At 42.8% G+C, this 24,157-nt stretch overlaps 1 protein-coding gene across 1 annotated transcript in view; it reads left to right on the forward strand.

The window, feature by feature from the left end:
- Window positions 1-24,157, forward strand: part of RALGAPB (Ral GTPase activating protein non-catalytic subunit beta) — a 130,203-nt gene that overhangs the window by 68,807 nt on the left and 37,239 nt on the right. The window contains 9 exon segments of the mRNA XM_077459180.1: window positions 1,291-1,492; window positions 3,173-3,340; window positions 4,762-4,876; window positions 4,990-5,037; window positions 5,039-5,135; window positions 6,790-6,854; window positions 10,594-10,720; window positions 16,482-16,603; window positions 20,004-20,186. Of these exon segments, the coding sequence (XP_077315306.1) occupies window positions 1,291-1,492; window positions 3,173-3,340; window positions 4,762-4,876; window positions 4,990-5,037; window positions 5,039-5,135; window positions 6,790-6,854; window positions 10,594-10,720; window positions 16,482-16,603; window positions 20,004-20,186 (1,127 nt within the window).

Genomic DNA, 24,157 nt, shown 5'->3' on the forward strand with positions numbered 1-24,157 from the left:
TCTTTGATCTTTGAAAGTTGGCAGCCGGCGAGGGAGTCCCCCTTGTTAGAAAACTAAGCCACAATGGGGGGAGATTGCTGCACTAACATCACTTATGTTAGTATGGCGATCTCTGTTTTTTCTCATTCAACCAAAGCGGTTTCTAGTGTATTCCAGGCTTAAAACAGGCCCTGCACACTAGGGAAAGTTCTTGAGGTTGTCATTATGGGTCTTGCAATGTGAAGTGAGGTTCTGGCAGAACAAGCTAGATGAATCAGACTTCAGGTCTGGTGGTGGTACATCATTGCTGTGGGCATTTTAAAATTTGGGCTCGATCCTTACTTTGCATGTACTTCATGCATGGAAACGTCTACTATTTACATCAGTTTGAAGCAGTCTACCTTTGTTTCGCCAGTGACTTTTGCAGTTTCCCATAAATTGGCCATTAATTGGCAGTTTGCCCCAAGTATCTCCTGTATATTGGTCCCTTGTTGTCACTTGTAAATTGCCCCCCAGGTGCTGCCCTTTGACTGTTGGGTTCCCTTATCTGTTTCTTGCAGATTGGCAGTTGCCCATTACTGTCATTTGTAGATTGGTGGTTTCCCCCAATTGCTGCCTATAAGTCAGTTTGTTTGCTTTAGCGATTGCCCCTAGATTGGCAGCTGTTGCCTGTAGATGGGTGGCTTTCCCTAGTTGCCATCTGCAGACTGTAGATTTCCACTAACTCTCATCCGTAGATTGGCAGCTTTCCAATGATGCCCATAGCTGTTGCTTTTAGATTGGTGGCTGCTGCCTGAAAATTGGCAGTTTGCCCTGGATATTGCCCATAGATTAGCGGCTGCCCCTAACTGTCGCCCCTAGCTGTCACCCACAGACTGAGTGCTGCCCTTATTGAGCTCTTTTAACATAGTAGTGTCTTGCAGTATTTAAAAAAAAAATTTTGGATAGGAGTTTAAAATGTTTCGTCTGTTATGTTGTCTTATTTCTGTACCTAGCCCTGGATTGTGAACTACTGTTTAAGTAGACTACATATCCCATTCACGTTTAATTCTATACATACTGGATGAGTCCCTTTTTTAAAATAACACAACATGTAAGGTAAAGTTACTGAATTGGTAAACGATCTGGCATATGTTCATGTACAGCAGATCACTGGCTTTTATGCTAACTAGACAATAGTCTACCGCTGGCACCGATTTCTGTATCGCCTTTTGTCTTGTGAAATCTTTGTGTCCTTCTTTCCCATGAGCCCAGTTTTTTTTCTGTGTGTTAATAATGTCCAATCAAACACTCTTTCTTCACTTTCTGCAGCAATAGCTACACAGGCCACAGTTGAGCTTCGCCGTAAAGGTTCCCAGATGTCCACAGACACCATGGGATCAAGCACCATTTATGATGCCAATGAAATTCCAGAGAATTACGAAGCTGGACGGGCTGAAGCCTGCGGTACTTTATGTAGGATTTTCTGCAGCAAGAAGACAGGCGAGGAAATATTGTCTGCTTATCTTTCCAGGTATGAGGGTTTGCCTACTGTGTGTGATTCTTGAGCTAATGACAACCTGATGCCTGGGGTTTGTCGAGCCCTGTACTAAGGTCCCTTAAAATGTCCATAAAACAATACTGTGCCCTCCAAGTGATAAATAATGAGACTCGGTTGAAAAACTAATATGATAAATTGTCCATAAATCTTTGATGTCCTTCAGTAGTGCTCTTCATGACATAAATCCACAATTTTAAGCACCGTAGTTTTCTGCCATTCCACAGGCAGACAGTTTTAAAGCATGGCATGTTAGGGATCTATTTACTTGGTGTAATGTCATCTTACACATTTATACAAAAAAAGGGGTAAATATTGTTTTGTTTTTTTCTAACCACTTGCCAACTGGGCCATATCCCAATGATGGCTACAGCACAGTCGGATAACACTTGGAGGCTGTCATATGACTTACTCCCAGAATCGCTCCCCCTGGGGCACGCACCCAGCAATCTCCATGACCATCAGGTCTCCCAGATCCGGTGCGTCACGAAATAGGGTTAAGGGCCAATGACAGCGGCCTTTTACCACGTGATCATGCATCCAATGACGGCATGATCACTTGTAAACAAACTAGAGTGTGTCCCGAATCTTCAGTAAAGGAATCGGGAAGTGGAGCCTTGAGGCTTCACAGCCTGGCTCTCTGCTGCACATGCACAAGTCTCGCTGTGTGTCCTCACTGGTCCCTGCTTGCTGTCTTCTGGGACCTGTCTGTCTCCCAGAAGACAGCCGGGGGGAGCAGAGGAGGGGCCAGACATGGCGTAGATTGTCGAAAGTGGGAGCAAATTCCTGTATTGGGCAGGTATCTACTACCCCCTCCCCCTTGAAAGGTGCCAAATGTAATACCTGGGGGGGACCGGATAAGCGGAAGTTCCTTTTTTGGGTGGAACTCTGCTTTAATAACGTGACAATTCGGAGTCTGCTGACATCACATGCAATATAGCAGTCTCAGGGCTTGGCATGCATTAAATGTTTTGCACATACTGTATACCCTTATAGGGATATTTTTGTTGAAAATAATGGTCTGGCAAGAGACGAGGGAAGGTAGGTGCCTGAAATCCAGACCTTCATTTAAATAAAGGCAGATAAGACCCAGAAAAATGTGTAGTTTAGCGCTCCACTTGTTGGCTGAATATGAAAATACAAAATATTTAGGTTATTCATTTATAACTTTATTTGTGTGTCCTGGCCATAATAAAGAGAGAAAATATGTACAAAAGCAGCGTACCTTCCTTGTAATTCAACCTTGAATTAGGTTCTCTGCTGCCATCCTAATAACCTCAACCCTGGTTCACAGCATGAATTTGGCACGGTTTGCATACAACTTTTTTAATAGAAGTCAATGCAAGTCGTGCCGTAGTCGCACCAAGTCACTCCTATTAGAATGGTTCCATTGCACTGAATGGGGTGCAACTTATGATGCGACGTGCTCCAAAGTTGGATCGCATTTTGCACCAATGTGACCCAGGCCTTCATGTCCATGTAGGTGTCTCACAGCTGCATCCTTTTTGCTCGTTTCTCTATTTGCTGAAATGCCAGCTGCATTTTCCTTAGTTATGTGATAAGTGTTGATATGTTAAAATGTCACAATTTTTACTTGATTACATTTGTGAATGTAGATGTATTGATTTATTTACTATAGTATCCTTTTCTCCACAGGTTTTACATGGTCCTGGTGCAAGGATTACAGATTGGGGAATTTATCTGTCACCCAGTACTTGCCAGCATTATCCTCAACTCGGCTCCTCTCTTCTGCTGTGATCTTAAAGGGATCAATGTGGTGGTTCCTTATTTTATTTCTGCACTAGAAATTATTCTGCCAGACAGGTGAGCTTATCGTGAGACTTTTCTGACAGGTTTTAAATACCATCTGTGCCCATATTGGTGAGAGTTACTATGGTTTCCTGTCCCCGTGGCAGGGCATGAAAGTATATGATCATCATCTGCTGGGGACAGAAATAACAAAAACGTTTGTACAGTGCCTTGAAAAAGTATTCATACCCTTAACGTTTTCCACATTTTTCATGTTACAACCAAAAATGAAAATGTATTTTATTGGGATTTTATGTGATAGACCAACACAAAGTGGTACATAATTGTGAAGTGGAAGGAAAATAATGAATGTATATAACCAGCCTGTTGGGTTTTTCCCATATGATTAGTGCCAGTGACACTAATTGTGTTCTGGCGCCAGGGAAGGGTCCTTGTGATCCACGCTGGCAGAATGCAATATTGCTGCAGGTGGCATTTACCCGTGGAGGAAGGAAAGAAAATTGCACAATCTATGGCCCGACCTACTCTTCATCACACTGAAAACTGGGGTTGAAAAAAAGATAAACCTGGGCTTTAAGCTTTAATAAATTCATTTATGACTCTGTTCCAAGCAGAACTTGAGGATTTGTGGGTTGTTGTTTTTTTTTTTTTTCAATAGCACAAGCCATACAACATATCTGTAATTATGAGTATCCTGTTTTCAGACCACTGCTGTTTACTGATCCAATCTTTATGGCAGATAATTCTCACAATTCTCTTCTGGTCCTCCGAAGTTGCAGTTCTTAAGCATTAAATGATCTTGAGATTCGCTCTCTCCCCTTGTCCTTAAAATGATTGATTAGGCAAGAGCAAATGACGGAAGCCTTTACTGTGTAAGACGGAATTCTCAGTTGCAGTGCCAGAACAAGAGCTCTGTAATATCCCACATCTGTAAAAATAGGATTTCAACAGTTACGCAGCCATCCAAGCAAATGATATTCATTGGTAGGTCTCATACACGCGTATGAACTTGTGCTCAAAAAATCCTGGATTTCATCTGCCAGAAGTTGGCAGAAAAAAATGCCTCCTATGTTTCATATGTATGTGTGTTTATGCATGTGTGGTGCTGAGCATAAATGCAATCTACTGGCCAGAATATAAAGTAAAAAAAAATTATGCTCAAAAGCCCCTCTCGGAACGCACCTTTTGGTGTGTTTTTTTTTTTTTTTTGCCTATAAACACTCTTTTAACTATGCTTTTTAAATGCATGGCCACGTAGGCTTACACAGTGGTGTATTTTAAACAAAAACACTGCCTGTATAGGTGGTGTTTTTAAGCCCCATATGCTTGAGCCCTTATAGGTAACTTATGACTTGTGCTCTGCAGTCTTCCATTGTCTGACTTCTCGAATGCATCATGCCACCTCTTCTTTTTTGTTTGTAGTGTGAAATACTTAATTTTCAATTTCATTTGTATGTATCTCTTGTATCTTACAGAGAGCTGTCAAAATTTAAAAGCTATGTAAACCCCACAGAACTAAGGAGATCTAGTATTCACATCTTACTGTCCCTGCTGCCTTTGCCACATCATTTTGGGACTGTGAAATCGGAGGTAATAAACTGAATATTTTTTATGGTTCTGGTCTTTTTTTTTTTTTTTTGGTCAGTTTCTTGTCACAAGTGACAAAAATAAAAGCAAACCTCTTTCTCATTATTCATTTGCAGGTTTTGTTAGAAGGTAAATTTAGTAATGACGACTCCGGCAGTGACAAGCCCTGTTACCTTCCTGTCGTTAAAGCTCAGGCTGGTCAATATCCTCATAGGAGCCCTGCAAACCGAGACAGATCCCAACAACACACAGATGATTTTGGGTGAGTTGTAGCTCTGTGATTTACAAGATTCACATGTTTAATGGGAAAAAAAAACCATCTATGTTTATAGGACAGTGATGATCAGCTATAGGCGGCTGACCACCTGTGTTCCGAATGCATCAGACTTGTTGCTCAGTATGGGCTCTGGAAGTACATGCAGATTACTGGAGTAGTGAATGCCTATTGCAGTGCTTTCCAGCTAGGACCAGTAAACTATGTAGAACATGCTAATGGCACAGGTCTATGCCAGTAAAATGGCTGCAACAGGTCAACTGACTTGTCCCTAGAAACCAAAATATTATGTTGCTGCACCAATTCCCTTAAATTGTGCGCGAATAATCGATGTGTAAATTATAACAACATATTCCATATAGAACCTTCACAAATGGGTGTGAAATAATAATAAAATTAAACCTCATCGTGTCCCTGTTGCTGTGGGCATGTGCTATAGCTCAGACATATTAATCTGTTCAAATAGCCACAAATTTAAACCATGTAAGCAAAAAATAACTAGTGCAATTCTTCCAAATGTCCTTTCAGTAACGCACTTTTTTCCCCTGCAAATAGAGGGTAAACAGTGCCTTCGTGTTATACGACGATATTAGTGTGTTGTTTTTAACTTGTAAACAACACTTATGAAAAAAAAAAGAGGCTCGGGCCTCAAGTGGTTAAAAAAAACTTTATTTAAAAAAAGAGTTTCTGTTTAACACCATATTAACAATTAGCTTAATGTAATCAGCCCTAATTGGCTCCTACTTTATTAACTATAGATATTTAAACTTTTTTTTAGTGTTTTGTTTAATATTTTTACATATCAAACATACATTTACACATTTCCCATTAAAAAACGCAAAATTTAAAGAAAAAAAAAGTACTTTATTTGATTTGTAATTAACTTTTTAATGCTTTGTACCATAATCATAATTTTAGTGTCAATTTAATCACTTGCCTTCCGTGCAATTTTACCCCCAGGCCAGTTTTCAGCTTCCAGCACTGTCACACTTTGACACTTGCGTGGTCATGCAACACTGTACCCAAACAAAATTTTTATCATTTTTTCACACAAATAGAGCTTTCTTTTGGTGGTATTTAATCATCACAAAAAAAAAAAAAAAATTCAAATATAATGGCCTCCCAGAACTGGCTGGCAATGGTGTAGCTGTCATTCCACTATTGCACGGTTGGCCAGTGGTTTAACAAGAGAAATTACAGAAAAAAGTTTGTAAATTTAATGTGCAGTAACACTATTCATTACTAAACTAACACTGCTAAAAAAAAAAAAATTGTCTAAGGATTGCGGATGGGGGGGGGATCATTGTTGCAAGACAATCTCACGAAAAGAAACCCTTGTTTGCCCTTTAATATATACAGTATGTATTGCCTTGTTTTTTTTTTTTTTTAGTAATGACAAAGTGTATTGTCAAACAGGTCCATAGCAGAAATTTAAAAATTGTTCTGGTCTATAGGGAGGAACAGATGTGCAAGGGAAAAATGGATTAAAGCTGTTTTGAATTTGGTCTGGCATTCTTTTTGGTTTATGCCCAGAGTCAATTTAGGATGTTACAGTAAATACCATGTCCCCTGTAGAATCTCTCATGTTAGGTTAAGAATGACTAAGATGTGTATTTTAATAACTCAACTTCATTGGCTTTAGGTGCAATGCTGAACATTGTTCAAGACAGCGCATTTTTAGAAGCCACTGGAAATCAGGTGGAGATGGTAAGAAAGCTTTGTACACACATACACACATACACACATTACTTTGTGGAATTTTTTTTTCAATATCTGTGATTGTAGTTGAAGTATGTCTTGATTGAGATAAGTGTCCAAAGCCGAAACCTTTTTAGTATTGGGTAGAGAAGGATTAGAATCCCTGTTTGGTTCTTGAAGATTTTTTGAGTGCTTATGTGCTGACTAGGGATGAGCCGAATGGACCCCTGTTCGGTTCGCATCGGAACTTTCAAGAGTTTTTTTTTTTTTTTTTTTTGTGAAAGGATAAAAATGAGAAATTCCTTCCAATATAGTGTCTGGGGGGGTCCCCTTAAGCCCCATACACACTATCAGATTTTATGCTGATTTTTCCTTCAGATTTACCAAAATCATGTAGTGCAAGGGCCTGCCTGATTGCATACAAATTGAAACTCCTGGGGGCGTGACCGGAAGTCGACCCGGATGGCAGGTTTGACCTCATATTATATGGTTTTGGTAAATCTGAATGAAAAAATCAGCAGAAAATCTGATAGTGTGTATGGGGCTTAAGTCTACATGTAAAGTGGCAGATCTGTACCATGTCTAGAATCTACTGCAGTAATAATTGCATTTATAAAATAAAATTTCCCTGCAAGCTGCCTTTATTTTGCTCAGCAACAGCTGGGGAGCCAGTGTGTATGATGAGGCCATAATGTAGTGCACTGGGAACAAGATTAGAGATTTTTTGGATAGAAGTAATGGGTGCGTAAAAATTAGTCTTTGGGTGTCGGTGGTGCCTTCCCACCATAACCCTATAGAGGTAATCTTAGTGAAAGCAAGAATTGGCCTTGCTGCAAAAAAATTGCAATGATATGCACCTGTCAAACAGGTGCTGAAAAGTTGGTCTTTGGGTGTTAATTGTGCCCATGAAACCTATATCAAAAACATTCTTCCAGATGAAATGATTGAACACCCTCAAATCTAGGCAGCCTCGAAGTCCTGCAGAGATTCCACATCCTAAAAAGACTTAAGACATCGGCAACAGGGGCTTCATAGCTGGTAATCCATGACTGATTAATTTTAATAAGTCAAACGACGCTCTACGGATTCTGTGGACAGACGCGTTCTATTATCAGTAATGGAACCTCCTGCAGCACTAAATGCACACTGGATGCAGGGCAGCCCAACAACTCAGTAGCATACTGGGCAAGTTCTGGCCAGTGGCCTATTCTCAGGACCCAGTAAGTCAGTGGGATCGTCGGCTGCAAATCTCCCTCTCTCCCTCTCCCTCTTCCCCCTCTCCCTCTCCCTCTCCCTCTCCCTCTCCCTCCCTCTCCCTCTCTCTCTCTCTCTCTCTCTCTCTCTCTCTCTCTCTCTCTCTCTCTCTCTCTCTCTCTCTCTCTCTCTCTCCCTCTCTCTCCCTCTCTCTCCCTCTCTCTCCCTCTCTCTCCCTCTCTCTCCCTCTCTCTCCCTCTCTCTCCCTCTCTCTCCCTCTCTCTCCCTCTCTCTCCCTCTCTCTCCCTCTCTCTCCCTCTCTCTCTCTCTCTCTCTCTCTCTCTCTCTCTCTCTCTCTCTCTCTCTCTCTCTCTCTCTCTCTCTCTCTCTCTCTCTCTCTCTCTCCCCCTCTCTCTCTCTCCCTCTCCCTCTCTCCTCTCCCCCCCCCCCCCCCCCCCCCCCAAATTCCTCACTTAGGCGGATGCCTTCTCCAACAGTAGTCTCAAAACTACGTTTTCCACAACACTGTAACCTACTGGAGTCAGGAAAAACCTTCAATAAAATCCTCTTTAACGTGTCCTGAAGAGATTTTATCTTCTGCACTCTGTGGTGATGGGATGAGTTTTGAAACCTTCCCCTTATAACGGTGGTCAAGGAGGGTTGCCAACCAGTAATCATCCTTCTCATTTATGCTACGTATTCCTGGGTCCTTTCGCAGGCTTTGAAGCATGAGGTTGCCCATGCGCCTCAAATTTGCCGAGGCTTGAGAAGAAGATTCCTCGGGGTCACTCAAATGACAGCATCTGCAACTTCCTCCTTCCAGCCACCTACTACTCCCAAGGGTCCTGGGGTTGGAAAGCCATCGCTTACAGATTGATGCATGTCTTCCTCTTCTTCGACGCCTATGAAAGTGCCAGAATCCTCCTACTCATCCTCTTCCCCTCTCTCCTTCTGTATGTTCTGTGACATAGGAATGATGGTGTCTGGATAAAGTTAGCCTTTAGAGGAAAGGAAGTCCTCCCCTTCCTCCTCCTGCTCTGCCTCCAGTGCCCTGTCTCCAGTGCCCTGTCCATAATGCCACGCAGTGCCTGCTCCAGCAGGAACACAACAGGGATTGTGTAACTGATTAATGCACTGTCATGGCTCACCATCCTTGTGGCCTCCTCAAATGGTGACAATACAGTGCATGCATCCTTAATGATTAGCTATTTGCGTGGGGTGGAAAAAAGCTATGGAGGCCTGGACCTGTCGTCATGCTGTTATTCACACAGGTACTCATTGATGGCTATCTGCTGCATGTATAGCCGCTGCAGCGTTGACAAAGTCGCGTCCCACCTGGTGGGAATGTCACAAATCAGGCGGTTTATGGGCAGGTGGCCTTGAAAAATTATTCATACCCTTTCAAATTTTCCACATTTCATTTTTGTCATGTTACAACCAAAATCTTTAAATTTATTTTATTGGAATTTTATGTGATAGCCCAACACAAAGTGGCACATAATGGTGAAGTGGAAGGAAAACGATAAATGGTTTTCAACTTTTTTTTTACAAATATCTGAAAAGTGTGGCATGCATTTCTATTCAGCCCCCTGAGTCAATACTCTGTAGAACCACCTTTCTCTGCAATTACAGCCGCGTGTCTTTTTGGGTATGTCTCCATTTTTTTTCTTTGCGTCTGTGAACCGCAATTTTTATGTCTTGCCACAGATTCTCAATTAAATTTGGGTCTGAACTTTGATTGGGCCATTCTATAGTGGCAGCAGTATAGTCTAGTAGTTGGCTTTATTGCAAAATAGTTAAAAATACACTCACAAGCACTCTGTGAACAAAGGCAGGTCTCATACCATATTCCAAGAGAAGATATTCAGGATTCCGTGTCTGGAGTGCGGGATGGATGGGAGCCTTGATGAACTGCTGCAGTTGGGATTCCTACACTGGAGCCGATGTAAATACCGCAAACTTTACTCTTGTAGCACCGCTGAGAAGAACTGTCAGGAGCACCCTCTGGTGTTCGGAGGGTGGCAGTGCAAGATGTGCTGGCTCGCTTTGCCCCCTCTCAACCCCCACCCCTACTCTCAACAGGCCACTGAATGGAACAAGTTCACGGCCTGGATATTTGGGGACCCCATGATAGACTATTGAGAGATTTCACAGTTCAGAAATGAACGTGCCACAGCCTCAGTAACACATAGAAGTATAATGTGCTGTGTATATATTCCACTGTTGAAAGGAATATTAGTGCAAAAAAAGAAATAAAGGGTCCAATTGCTGTATGCTGAAACAAATGCATGTGGAGTTTTATTTTATCCATCCCTTAAAGCAGAGCAGTAGAGAAACTTCATGTAGATGGCCTTTTGGTCGATTAATGGATTCCCACAAGCTGGAGTAAGGGGGAGAGGTAAATGTGGGTACAGGGATCCTGCTATGATACGTTTTGTCACCCTTTGTAGCGTCCTCCTCAGGTTGAGGTTGGTATACTGTATATTTCTCATAGATGCCACTTTACTGTTCTAGAAGTTTATTTTTTTTTGGTAATTTTGTGTTTGTTATTTAGATTGAAAATAATCAGATGAAAAGCCACAGCAGAACAAACAGCGGCATCAGCACAGCCAGCGGAGGCAGCACTGAGCCCACTACACCAGACAGTGAGAGGCCAGCACAAGCACTCATGCGGGACTATGGTAAGATTTGTTCCCTTAGAGGAGAATTGGGAATGAATTATGTGACTAGGCAAACTAAAGTATCATGCAAGGGCAGCTATAGCAGCTTCTCTCTATCATATACATTTTAGTTCTGTCAGTTATGTTGCACTATAAATGATCAGTTAGTGTCCACTTATATGTTTGCATAGAGGGTAGCGTTGTCAAATCACAGTAGAGCGCTTAGATTCTCTTAGGAGCCAGGATAGAAGAATGCTGTGAGGGCTGGCCTTTAAAGAATAGAAAAGGAGTAGTTCCTGTGGTTACTTTTTAACCACTTTAGAAGATTTACCCCCCTTCATGACGAGGCCATTATTTGCGATACGGTACTGGGAATTGCCCTGTCATGTGATGCCGTACACAAATACAATTTTTTTTTTTTTTTCTCTGCATTTTTTATGTGCTATAAGCAAAAAAAAGACTGGCAATTGTGCTATAAAACGCATCCAATTTGAAAAAAATCAAATGTCTTCATAATTTTAGGCCAATATGTAGTCTGCTACATATTTTTGGTAAAAAAAAATCCCGACATGCATATGTTGATAGGTTTGCGCAAAAGTTATAGCGTCTACACACTATGGGATATTTTTATTTGCTACTAGTAATGACGGTGATCAGTGACTTATAACGGATCTTTGATATTGCAACGGACATTCGGACACTGATACTTTGTGGGGACCAGTGACACTAATGCAGTGTTCAGTTCTAAAAAAAAAAATTTGCACTGTTACTATACTAATGCTGGCTGGGGTTAACTGTGTGCCTAACCAGTGTTTCACTACACTGTGGGCGATGCTTTTACTAGGGGAAAAGATGGATTTTATTCCCTGCTTTGCAGGGACACAAATTTCATCTCTTCCCTCCTGTCAGAATGGCGAGCTGCCTGGTTTACATAGGCAGACCGCCGTTCTGTCCCTCTGCAGGATGATCAGCGGGTGCCGGTGGACATGGAGTCCGCTATACCCGCCGATAGGTTCCAGCTTTGTGTAATCACTGCAGGATCGAGCTGCCGGTGGCGCTCATGCGCACCTCCTACCTGATATATACATGATCCGGGGCAGAGGTGCCACCCTTGAAGCAGAAAAACTGCTATAGGGTGGACCTTAGGTGGTTAAGATACGTGAAGCAAGCCATTAAAGCCCAGTTCAGCCCTACTTTTTTAATTCCATTAAAAAAAAAAACCTTCTAATTTGTTAGTTTTTCTTTCTAAAATATGCACAGCTGTAGAAAAGCCTGTTCTCTGCCAGCATGTTGCAGAATGGAACCCTGGTTCCATGTGTGCAAGCAGTGGTCTCATTGCAGAGGTGGGACACACCCCCTACGAAGCCAGACATAGCTTTACAATCAGCAAAGCTCATTATTCTCATTGACTGGGCAGAGCAAAAGTCACCTGCGGGAAGACTTGCCCTTATCAGTATATTAACAATTGCGTTTAAGAACAGGAAGCTAGACATGGCAATGAGAAGGCAATGTGGAAAATGTAATAAAGGTCTAGAGGTAAGGCAAGACTTGACCTGTGCTGTGTGGTCAGCATTATAATCCTCCAGAAATTAGGTTTCATTTTTGAATTGATAGAAAAAATTCTTATTTAGCAAATGTATATATTAAAACAAAGAAATAACAGTAATCTATTAGTTGCATCATATGTAGACATCTACTTTGCTGATGGGTCGTTGCATGATACCATATATTAGTTTGCCTACTGTAGTTGGCAATAACATAGCATGGATGTATTGTTGTGTTAAATGTATTAGTGCTGTGTATGCTTTGATGTCTTGTCCATTTGAGCACCTTTTTGTAGCTCCATAATACATTGACCATGAAAAAAAAAAAAAATCTTAGCTAATGCATTTATGAAATGAAGCACAATGCCATCAGCACTTTTGGCTGGCATGCTTGCAGATCTCCATTCACCATTATTTTTATTTATTTTTTGACCGATTCCAGTGTATGTACTCTGCAGGTTGTTTCACATGACCTGCACCAAGAGTTTTTTTCTTTTAGTATTTAGTACATCTCTACCCTTTCTAAATGTATTCTAGGCCAGAAGCACCTAGAGATACTTTGATTTAACATCGTATCTAGAGCATTCTTGCGGCCTTTAAAAAGACAATGGGGGAAGATTTACCAAAAAGGCGAATAGTATATTGAAGAAAAGCAAGACATAAGAGTACAATATACTGTTGCTTACACCAAACTAAACAAGGGAAAACATCTCCCTGGTGACATTAGGAATATAAGATAAATCATAGAAGAATTGCACACTGGGGGAGATTTACTTAAACGAGTCTACTCAGAATCTGGTGCAGCTGTGCATAGTAGTCAGTTGGTTTCTAACTTCAGCTCGTTCAATTATGCTTCGGCAATAAAACCTGGAAGCTGATTGGTTTCTATGCAGAGCTGCAGCAGATATTTGCACACTCCAGTTTTAGTAAATAAATTAGTCACCCGGCGCCTATAACACTGAGAAACTAGCAATCTAACTAGCAGATTATTCAGCTCTCACAGTTCCCCGAGCAAAAAGCTGGTGATTATCCATCACTGGCTCTCGGATCTGACACACCCCCCCCCCCCCCCCACGCTCACTCGATCGCTGGGCTATAGAGGGGGTGGGCGTGGCTGGCTCAGACTCCCAGCGGCTCGTTGAGAGTCTGAGCCCCATACCAGTCAAGGCATGTAGGCAGATCCCGACTCCATTGTCACAATCATGCCCAAGCCTGGACCAGCTCTGTGATCTCAGCAGATAGCGGACTTCAGGCTGCTGAAAATGGGTCACAGGAGTGCGGAATGAACTTCACTCCTGTGATCCACAGGTTTAAACTGGTGTGCTGTGATGGGTAAATGCTGGCCTGACTTGGGCAAGACACACACGCACACACCCTCGCACACCCTGTGTCTCACTATAACGCTCTATATCGCATTGAGGAAAAATTTATTTGGGTATTGGAGGTATTAGAGCTTAGCCACAGCTCAGCAGTGGATATTTATTGAGAGCTCCAGGTTTGGGGACTCCTAGGTTGCAATATTTGATGTCTGCTGGTGGTTTAGCACAGTTGCACGTAAACATATGCTATGGCCAGGACCTACGTCCTTCAAAGGCCATCAAAATAGCAAGTCAGATTAATAAAATAGTAAGATTAGGTTCTCTGCTGCTTACAAGAAGAGGGGAAGATAAAGAGCAAACCACCATACTGCAGCACAGAAGGGAGTAATGAGTGGTCCACAATTTGTTATAAAGAGGTTGCCATAAAAATGTAAACACTCCTGCAGCTCTTTCTTACTAAAACAAAGCCTCTCTATCTGAACTTCTGTCTTCAGAAATCAAGGTAAATTGGGCAATGTTTTATCTATACAGATGCATTTATTTGCACTGAAATTTTGGATCACAACCCTCTATAGAATTTCATTATCTTATGGAAATTCCTGAGAAGCCCCCTGACTTACTATTACAGAGTGCATTATAAGGAGGATATCAAGTTTTGCTTATTGCCGGGTCCCTGAAAGGTTTAAATAACCCCCGATTCTTTTTACTGTTGTCTTTCCCATAGGATATCCAGGTACCAATCCAACCAGCTATCGTTATTGTAATTCTTTTAATTTTCTCCTTGGTATACCCAATCCACTCAGTCATTTCCAGATACAAATTAACAACTAACAATAACAGGTCACCGAAGTTCATTTAATATGTAATCCATTTCTTTTTTACATTATCAGAATGTGTGTTGCATGGGTTTCTATCATCATTGGTCATAATGCAAATACAAATGTTAATTGACAGCAGACTTGTTTTTAATCTTTCAATAAAGAAAAGAGTTGAGAAACCGTATAAAATTAAGAAATTGAAAAAGCATGGCAAACGATAGGTGGCACAAGCAAATCTTGCACTAAAATGAAATACCGGTACATGTAACACAGTATTATAAAGTTCATAATTGAAAGAATAAATTGACCATAATGAGCACAATGAAAGTACACTACTATGCTAGTTACATTTATATGTGGTGTCCTTTCAGCTGAGGTAGCTTGTGACAGTAAATATCAGAGGGCCAGTATCCCATAGGAAGGATAGCACACAAATGTGAATTGGAGACAGTCGCCTTGCCCATGCAGGGCAAAGTGACTGTGTCTCTGCACAACACAACTGCCCCACCTATGCTTGCACTGCCTAGCTGTCATTCCTCCGTTGCAGCTGGGGACACTAACCAGCTCTTCAGGGTATGGCAGAGCATGTGACCTGCTCTCCTCTGATGATGCTTGGACCTAGCAAACAATGAATAGGCCTGAGCACTCTTGTTGCATAAGACGTGGTAACTTCACTTCTCTCCTGGGTTGCTGATGCCGCGATGATGGCGGTATAAGCTGCTGGCTGGGATGGAGAAAGGAGCTGAGATGGAACACAGACAGGGTGAATATAAGGGGTTGACCATTTACAGAAACATTGTCACTTTGCCAGTAAGTTAAAGAACAGTAGTTGAAACCATAATAACAATGGGGAAATTGAGGTTATTATCAACATTCTTTATCAAAGTTTCGCCTCTCAAATGTGCTTCTGTAACATTTGAACCTTTCTAACCTCTGCTTATGGAGATAAATTGCTGACCATCCAATCTGGAAGATTATGGTTGGATTGGCAATGACTGTACGCATTTCCTGACCACTGTAGAATATCTCTGGTTGACCCATCTTGGGCAAAGCAACCAGTGTTCACTGTAGTAGTATGGCCATACACAGCCACGTAAAAATTGGTGTTTCAAATAACTTTATTTTATGGAAATGGATACTCCACAGTGGCCATCAGCTCTGATGTGCATCACCCACCCAGAGGGTGGGTGATCATGGTGTAGTACATTCTATGATTTAACCCCCTTTGTGTAACTTGGTCACACTCATCAGTAACACCATGTGTGTGGCTTAGACCCAAATTAGTCCCAGACTGTACTCTGCTATGAAAGACAGATGATTTCCATTTTTTCTTCTCCACCCTGTGCTGGTCAACATGCAAAATGGTTTTCCCTAAAGTAGTATTAAACCAAAAAGGACATTTTTTTTCTTTGTATTGCAGCCTACCACTTCTTGTGGTGTGATGGCTTGGCTGCATTTGTTCTGGGTTTTTTTTTTTTTTTTTTTTTTTTTTTTTTAGGCTTGCTTTCTGTCATTTTTACCTGGTGATCTAGAAAGCAAATCAGTTTTTTACAGAAAAAACACATTATTTTGTTAAAGCTATTAACTGATTGCATCGTTTGTCATTTAAAATGTTTAGTCCCACTTTAAATATTTTCCGGTACTATTGGCAGCTAAAAGTTTAAACTCTTCCAACAACATAAAAAAATGAACTGTTTAGTGTGTAATACTTATTTTAATAGTTTGAGTAATTAAATGTTATTTCCCACAGTCACCAGTCATGTACTAGCTTTCACTTCCAGTTGTTTTCCAGTGCAGAGTTGGAGCTGATTGATGGTATTGGGGAAATAGCAGCTGCGCTTAGTGCTGATATTTTGTGTCTCTTTGTAATGTGTCTGCTGTGAATTAACATGCCCATATATCTGATTGTGGACTAATTTAACCTCAGCTTGTGTCGCCTTCTGGGGAGTGGAAATGTTAATTGTTCCCGGTTTGTATTGGTCTCTGTGCTCTGTGGCTGCGCCCTGCTCCTGGGCTGTCTGCTTCCTGTTACTAACGAGCGGTTGTTTTCCCTCCCTGGCTTTGCACTGGTTCTGCGGTTACATCCTAGCTCTTCATACAGATACAGCTGCCGGTCTACTCATGCGCAGCATCCACCTGGTCACCCAAAGACTCAACGCACAATGGAGGCCAGACATGAGCATCTCATTGGCTGCCCTCGAGCTGCTGTCTGGACTCGCCAAGGTCAGTATCTGTAATTGCTACAATAAACCTCTTGAAATTAACCTAAAAACCTATGTATTATTTATTTTTTATTTTTTGAAGGCAACCTGCCAGGACAGCTGTCATCTGTCTTGGATGAAGCTTTCGCCTGGCACTGAAAGACACACCTTTTTAACCAGTACCTTGCTTCACCCGAATCCAGGGCTGTTCTGCCAAGTAGTTATCCTGCTTTAGGGTGGTTTTAAAACTTGCATGGGTTCTTCCCACCCTCACCCTATTCCTGTTGGCTTATTAAGAAAGGAAGCCTCAATGGCCAAGAGCAATGTGCGAGAAGAAGATTGGAAAAGCTCAGCATTTGCGCAAAGGAGGATGTAATCAAAGCTGCTGCAGATATCTGTGGTAGGAACTTTGGTTGTCACCCAGGCTGGACTTCAAACATGTCCATGTTGTTAATCTGCATTACATTAGATCTGATGGGATTGGTAGTTCAGACAATAGATAAAGTTGTCTGTGCTTTCTGATAAGCTCACCGGAAGTGACAAGTACACTGAATTTCTTCCAGGATCAACAGGTAATCTTTACCTTCAGGTTATGCTGCCAACTACAGGTAGCTTGGACAGTGACAAACAAAAAGGAGCAGAATGGCTGTTTTTTTTTTTTTTTTTTTTTTGCTATTGTCTGAGGAGGATGGGCAAATTTTATTTGTCTCTGTTGGGTAAAGTCTAACCTAATTTTTTGCTAGCATTTTTTTTTTTTTTTTTCTGAAATCAAAATTATTTTTTACATCTCTGCTAGTCACTATGATTGTTCCTTTGTGGTTCAACCTATTCTCAGCCTGGCTTTTGGAGCTCCCAGACTGGACTTTTTAGGGCTAGCCTGAAAGTGACCTTCAAGAACTGTGTTCCACATAAAGCACTTTCTAGACTTTCTTATAATAATTTAGCAATGGACTGTTTTCCAGGACCAGAGCCATTGCCATTGCCTAACCACAGGCCCTTCTCTGATGACTCACTTTGTAAGCAGGTCAATCGAGCTGACAACCAACCATAGTCTACTATATTTGTCTGGATCGCTTTGTGCTTTCAAACTTCCCATTTTCTGCTGGTTTCTATACAAAAGGGGTTAACACTGAGGGATTAAGTGCTGGTGTCATCGCCAAGTGGTGTTGCACACATGTGCCACACTCTTTCCCACCATTCACTGTCGAGGAAGCATCTTCCCACTTGCTGCTTTGAAAATATATGTACAACTCCGATCTGTTCTTATTGCTCACCTAAATTTACTTTAGTCACCTCTAGCCATCCGACCCTTACCTGCCGTCAGCTGTCTAGACTTCATGAGTACTTTATGAGACGTATACCATGAACCTTAGTTACTTTACCGTAGTTACAACATATCTGCTTCTAGATGCAGAGGGATGGCCCCACTGCGACGAGTGAGCTCAGCTTACACTCCAGTAATGGTTCTAGGGAGATTTGTTTGTTCCATGAAGGCTCAGACATCTGCAATCTGGAATCCTGTTAGATTATAAGGTCTGACTTATCTTTAGACTGGGGGTAGGGCCAAGTCCTATTACAATTAAGCAAGACTTTGCCACCACAGAGGCTTTAAGTGCATGCCCGTAGATTCCATTGCTGATCTGCCCACTCATCGGTCCCAGTGACTATTCTGATTCAAAGTAACTCCAGTGTCTACCTGATGGGATTATCTTTGTGTAATCAGAATCTTCTGCTATTACTCTAGAATTGATGCGGTATGCACTATGAATCTGGAAGATCAGCCTGCTGTTTCCGGTCTTAGTCTTTTCATATATCTGCAAAGACCTTCCTTTCCCTTCTCTTGTAGGAAGTGCTCTGAGGATTCAAATCATCCCTCAAGCTCTTACTGTACTTGGCCCCATTTGAAAATAATTTTGTTAAGCAGTGGTCTACACTCACTGTGGATCTGACAGTGGTTTTCCTTAATAGAGAAACCACAAGGGCAGTTGCAGCTCCTACATGCAAGGATTGTACTCATCAGCAGTTGGAATCCCTCTTTAGGATCTTGTTGTTGCTGGCAGAAACCTGCCCTTCGCCTTATTCTGACTGTGACTTTGTTTTTTAAACCATGGCAGAATGGTCAAAATTCCTCAAACATCTCTCCACTGCAGCAGTGGATCCTTCCTGCACTTTGTCCCAGTTCCCAAATTTTCTATTCCTCGCCTTAATCCTTGTATGGGTAGTTCTTATGTGCCATTTTTCATTTGTAGATTGTGACTGTAGGATCGAAGCTTGCTTCTTTGCTCAGGAACCACAGTTACACTACTTGGTAGGGATATTACTATAATTCAACCTTGGGTGATTTTTTTTAATTTTTTTTCTGGTAGTGAGCAACTCTGTGATATACTGTATACCAGATAAGAGACCCAGCTATTTCTTCTGGCCTAGGATAGTGGTCCTGACTTTCCCTCAGCTAGGACATCATTTTCCTTGAGCCAGAGAGAGCCTCTCTTCTTATTTGGCCATGGTTAAGGCCGTTGGCTTCTATTTCTCAGTTACTGACTCCCTGTTGATCTCGGTAGGTTATTTTGCTCCACCCTTCTGGATGAATTGATAGGCCAGCTTTCAAGCTTGGTCCTATAGAATGGTTTTTTTTTATTCCCATTCAACATGTGCTTTACTGGTCAGGTCTGTGTTTCATAGTCAAATCCTGGTTATGCTAGGCAAATCATATGGTCTCCTGGTTGCAGCCATCTCTGGACCTGTTAGCAGTTGTTTTGCTGTGTTGCCCACCCCTCAGTTTGATTTGCTTTTGTTTGTCCTGAAGGACGCTTCCTGTGACCTTCAGTTGGTGAGAGAGAATCAGATTTTTGTCTCACCCCAAAATTCTTTTTATTGAGGGACTCTGGGCCTACTCCTTTCTCTTTATGATCATGCTCTGCTACCAAACAGACGTACTGACACTGGTAGTGGTAATCCTAGACTGGCCTGCAGGTTCTTATTTTTTTACTTGGCAGTATAGCCCGATAACAAGAGTCAGCTGATAGCAGGCTATTGTCCAATGTCAGCTAACTGGGCCTGGGCGCTCCAAGCTCTGGGAGGATCCCAACATTTTTGTTGGGACCCACCTGGCTGCCTGGTTCCTGCCCCTCAGCATGTGGCTGACAGCCAGAGCCAGTTGTGACTGCCCCCTCTCCATGCAGGTGCTCTAGTGAGCACTAGAGGAGCAAAGAGGAGAGCAGTGATTGACAGTTGTCATGTGATCACTCAGTTCTCGGTTTCATGGCTGACATAGTACAGCTGCAGCATCACATCGGTGAGTATGAAGGTTTGATTTTTATATTTTCATAACCCCATATGTCTCCTTTAATTAAGTTGGTTTCAGGTGTAGGGCTTGTGTTTAGAACTACACCAATAAAGTCATTTTGCTTCTCTTTTGCCAGGTGAAGGTGAACATCGACTCTGCAGACAGGAAGAGGGCAGTGAGCTCAATATGTTTGTATATAGTGTATCAGTGCTCGCGGCCAGCTCCACATCACTCAAGGGATCTCCACTCAATGATTGTGGCTGCTTTTCAGTGCCTGTCCGTCTGGCTTACTGAGCACCCCGACATGTTAAATGAAAAGGTGACCTGCTTTCTTTCCCAAATATTTCATTTGTACTCCCTTCTTTAGTATTCATGAATTGTATTAAGCTAAGGTACATGTAACTCCATTTTGTTAAAAATAAATTAAAAAAAGTAATCTCTGGGGATCTGAAGGGAGTCTGAGGTTAAAACATATCGGCATTTTCAGTAAATGCAAAACCTCAAATTTGGCATACAAGCTTTCGGCATCCCTTGTTTAACCAACTGCTAAAAATACTGAAAATCTTGCAGTTTTTTTTTTTTTTTTTTTTTTGTATCAGGGAAATGCCTGTATTCATGTGCTTTCCTATCTGTAATTGTAGATTGAGCTAATTCAAGGTTGGTTTTCATACAGTCTGTGACTGAGGAGATAACTCTTTATAGTCCTGAAACTGGTCACATTGACCACTTCTATTTGAAATACAGGGCCATCTTACTTATGGAGGCTAATTTACTAAACCAGGTGGAAATGAAAGGGTAAAATTGGAACTATAATTTCCAGTAGAGGTTAGAAAATAGGATAAAAATGTGATTGCTTTACTCCTCAGATTATTTTTTCTTTTCTTTGAGCTAGGCCAGGGGTAGACAGCCCCCCCCCCCCCCCCCCAGGAATGGGGCCACAACAAGAACGCCAAGCCTCCTATGCCATCACTCTATTCCCTCCCCATCAGCAGAGCCACGCAAGGAATTGTCAGTGAGACATTAATGCATTCTAAATTCCCCCCGCCGCATCTTTACTGATGGGGAGGCACTGTGCCCCCACACATTGTAAAATATGGAAAGCATTGTTTGGTTCTCTAACTTTTCTGTAGCTGCGCTCCTCAGCTTTTGTGATGGAGAAGAGATTAGGTGCAGTTCTGCTAGGGGGAGGGGGGTGGTCCCTGTTTCCAGGAGGAGGAGGACTGTCTTGGCCACTGCTAAAGCCAACCACAGTTCTGCTAGCCCCGTCCATCTGGAGAAAGATGACTCGCTTGGTTACCACTACCAATCTCAGACAAAAGGGATTTCAGTGTCATTGAGAAAACCCCAATCAGGTGACAGTTTATGGAATTACTGTTGCGCTTCTGGGAACTTTGTTGAAATTATTCCTGAACCTTTACATCGCTTACTACTGGACCCCTGCACTCTGTGTCCCTTTAAGCCACAGCCAGTATTCAGCGCAATGAAAATCTCACCCAACCACTTTTTCTCAGCTGCGGGGGCAACACTTATGATCCTGCACACAGGCCCACAGCTTTCAGAAAATGCCCGACCTGAGCTCATAATTGCGCATCCATTCCATATGCTTGTATGTGACATTACATACAAGCACGTGGGCTGGATGCGAGAGGTGGATCAGCAGGATGAGTGTGCCAAGACAGGTAGATGTGTCTCATCTTTGCTTCCTTTCACTATTCTGCATATCACAAATATAGATGAGAAGAGGGTACAGCGGTGAGGAAAATGAGCAAGAGGCGTTCAGAGGTGGAACAGAAGATCAGGAGGTTACAGCGGTGGGGCAGATGTGCAGGAGGTACAGTGGTGGAAGAGATGAGAAGGGGGTTCAGCAGTGGGACAGAAGAGCAGGGGGGGTACAGTAATGGGCCAGATGAGCGGGGGGGGGGGGGGGGGGTCAGTGTTGGGGCAGAAAAGTAGGGGGGTAGAGCAGTGGGGCAGATGTGAAAGGAGGTGTATTGGTGGGGCAGGAGAGCCGGGGGAACAGAGGTGGGGCAGAAGAGGAGGGGGCTACAGAGGTGACACAGATGTGCAGGAGGTACATTGGTGGGGCAGATGAGAAGGTGATTCAGTAGTGGGACAGAAGAGCATGGGGATACGACGGTGGAGCAGATGTGCAGGGAGGTACAATAATGGGGCAGATGAGCAAGGGGGCTACAGTGGTGGAACAGAAGAGCAAGGGGATGCAGTGGTGCGGCAGTTGTGTAGGAGATACAGTGGTGGGAAGGAGGAGAAGGGGGTTCAGCAGTGGACAGAAAATCAGGGGGGTGCAGTGATGGAGCAGATGAGCAGGGGGTTACAGGGGTGAGACAGATGAGAAGGGGGTTACAGTGGTGGGAAAGATGAGCAGGGGCTACAGCGGTGCGGCAGTTGTGCAGAGGAGAAAGAAGGTACATCGGTGTAACACATGAGTGGGAGGTTATAGTGGTGGGGCAGAAGAGCAGTGGGAATAGAGGTGAGACAGATGTGCAGGAGGTACAGTCATGGGGCAGATGAGAAAGGGGGTTACAGGGGTGGGGCAGATGACCAGATAAGTTAAGTGTTAGGACAGATGAGAAGATGGTTCAGTGGTGGAGGGAGCAGATGTGCAGGGAGGTACAGTGGTGGGGCAGATCAGAAAGGGGGAACATTAGTGGGACAGATGAGAAGGGGGTACAGTGGTGGGACAGAAGAGCAGGGTGGGGCATATGTACAGGGGTTGAGGCAGATGAGCAGGGGTGTACAGAGGTGGGGCACATGTGCAGGGGGTTACAGTGATGGGGCTGATGTACAGGGGTTTACAGTGGTGGGGCAGATGAGAAAATGGGTAAATTGGTTGGGCAGATAAGCAGGGTTGTACAGTGGTGGGGCAGATGTATAGTGGGTTACAGTGGTGGGGCAGATGTATAGTGGGTTACAGTGGTGGGGCAGATGTATAGTGGGCTACAGTGGTGGGGCAGATGTATAGTGGGCTACAGTGGTGGGGCAGATGTATAGTGGGCTACAGTGGTGGGGCAGATGTATAGTGGGCTACAGTGGTGGGGCAGATGTATAGTGGGCTACAGTGGTGGGGCAGATGTATAGTGGGCTACACTGGTGGGGCAGATGTATAGTGGGCTACAGTGGTGGGGCAGATGTATAGTGGGCTACAGTGGTGGGGCAGATGTATAGTGGGCTACAGTGGTGGGGCAGATGTATAGTGGGCTACAGTGGTGGGGCAGATGTATAGTGGGCTACAGTGGTGGGGCAGATGTATAGTGGGCTACACTGGTGGGGCAGATGTATAGTGGGCTACAGTGGTGGGGCAGATGTATAGTGGGCTACAGTGGTGGGGCAGAAAAGCAGGCAGAGCAGTGGGGCAGATGAGCAGGAGGTTACAGTGGTGGGGCAGATGAGCAGGGGGGACAATGATCTGAGGTGTGGAGTTGCAGGAATTGGGGCTGATCTGAGGCGTGAGAGTGCAGGATGTTAATTTCTCACTACTAAAGTAGTTTACAGCATTTACTTTATAAAAAAAATCCTTTTCGTGATTGAGATTGTGAAGTTGACATTTTGTTTGTTATAAAATTGACCCACTCCTTTACTTTGAAAACATTTTTAGGCGCACTGTGCTCAAAAGTTTGCCTACCCCTGATCTAGGCCATGTCTTATTCCAAAGATAACAATCATTTCTTCCTGGAAATTGAACCTTATATTTGTATTTACATTACACCATTGTTAGACGCACAGTTCCAGTTCAGGCAGGGTTACTGGAAAGTGGGCCAGTTATAGTCTGTGAGCAAGTTTTACAGGCAACTAATGGTCTACTGTTATAGCATACAGCCTGGTTACTGGAAAACAAGCTAATCCAGAAACTAAACCTAAAATGACCAAGTAAAGTAGCCTTTCAATTAGTACAGTACTTAAATGTATGTGATTATGCAGCCTTGAACATTAACCTACCCGTATGCATGAGAGTTGTTCCATTTTGGTCAGATTCAGGGTCATGTTATGTAAAATGATCCGGTACTCATTTAAACGGGAGTAAAGAACTTCCATATGATATTAGAAACTAGGAGAACTACCTTTTTATGTAGATTTTATCCTGTACAGGACACATCACTTGTATTCTTAGACCATAGGTCATATTCAGCCACCCCCAAGCAAATGGATACTGGCAAAAACTGGCGATAAACATTTGTGCAAATATCGTGATGGATAAACATGATCATGGTTCTAACATTGCTGTGGCAAAAACAATGCTGAAGTGCAGACACTGCTACTTGTTTTAGTTTATAG

The sequence above is a fragment of the Lithobates pipiens genome, unplaced genomic scaffold, assembly GCF_037356315.1.
Source record: "Lithobates pipiens isolate NorthernLeopardFrog02 unplaced genomic scaffold, aLitPip1_a1.2 Scaffold_28, whole genome shotgun sequence".
NCBI classification, from domain to species: domain Eukaryota; kingdom Metazoa; phylum Chordata; class Amphibia; order Anura; family Ranidae; genus Lithobates; species Lithobates pipiens.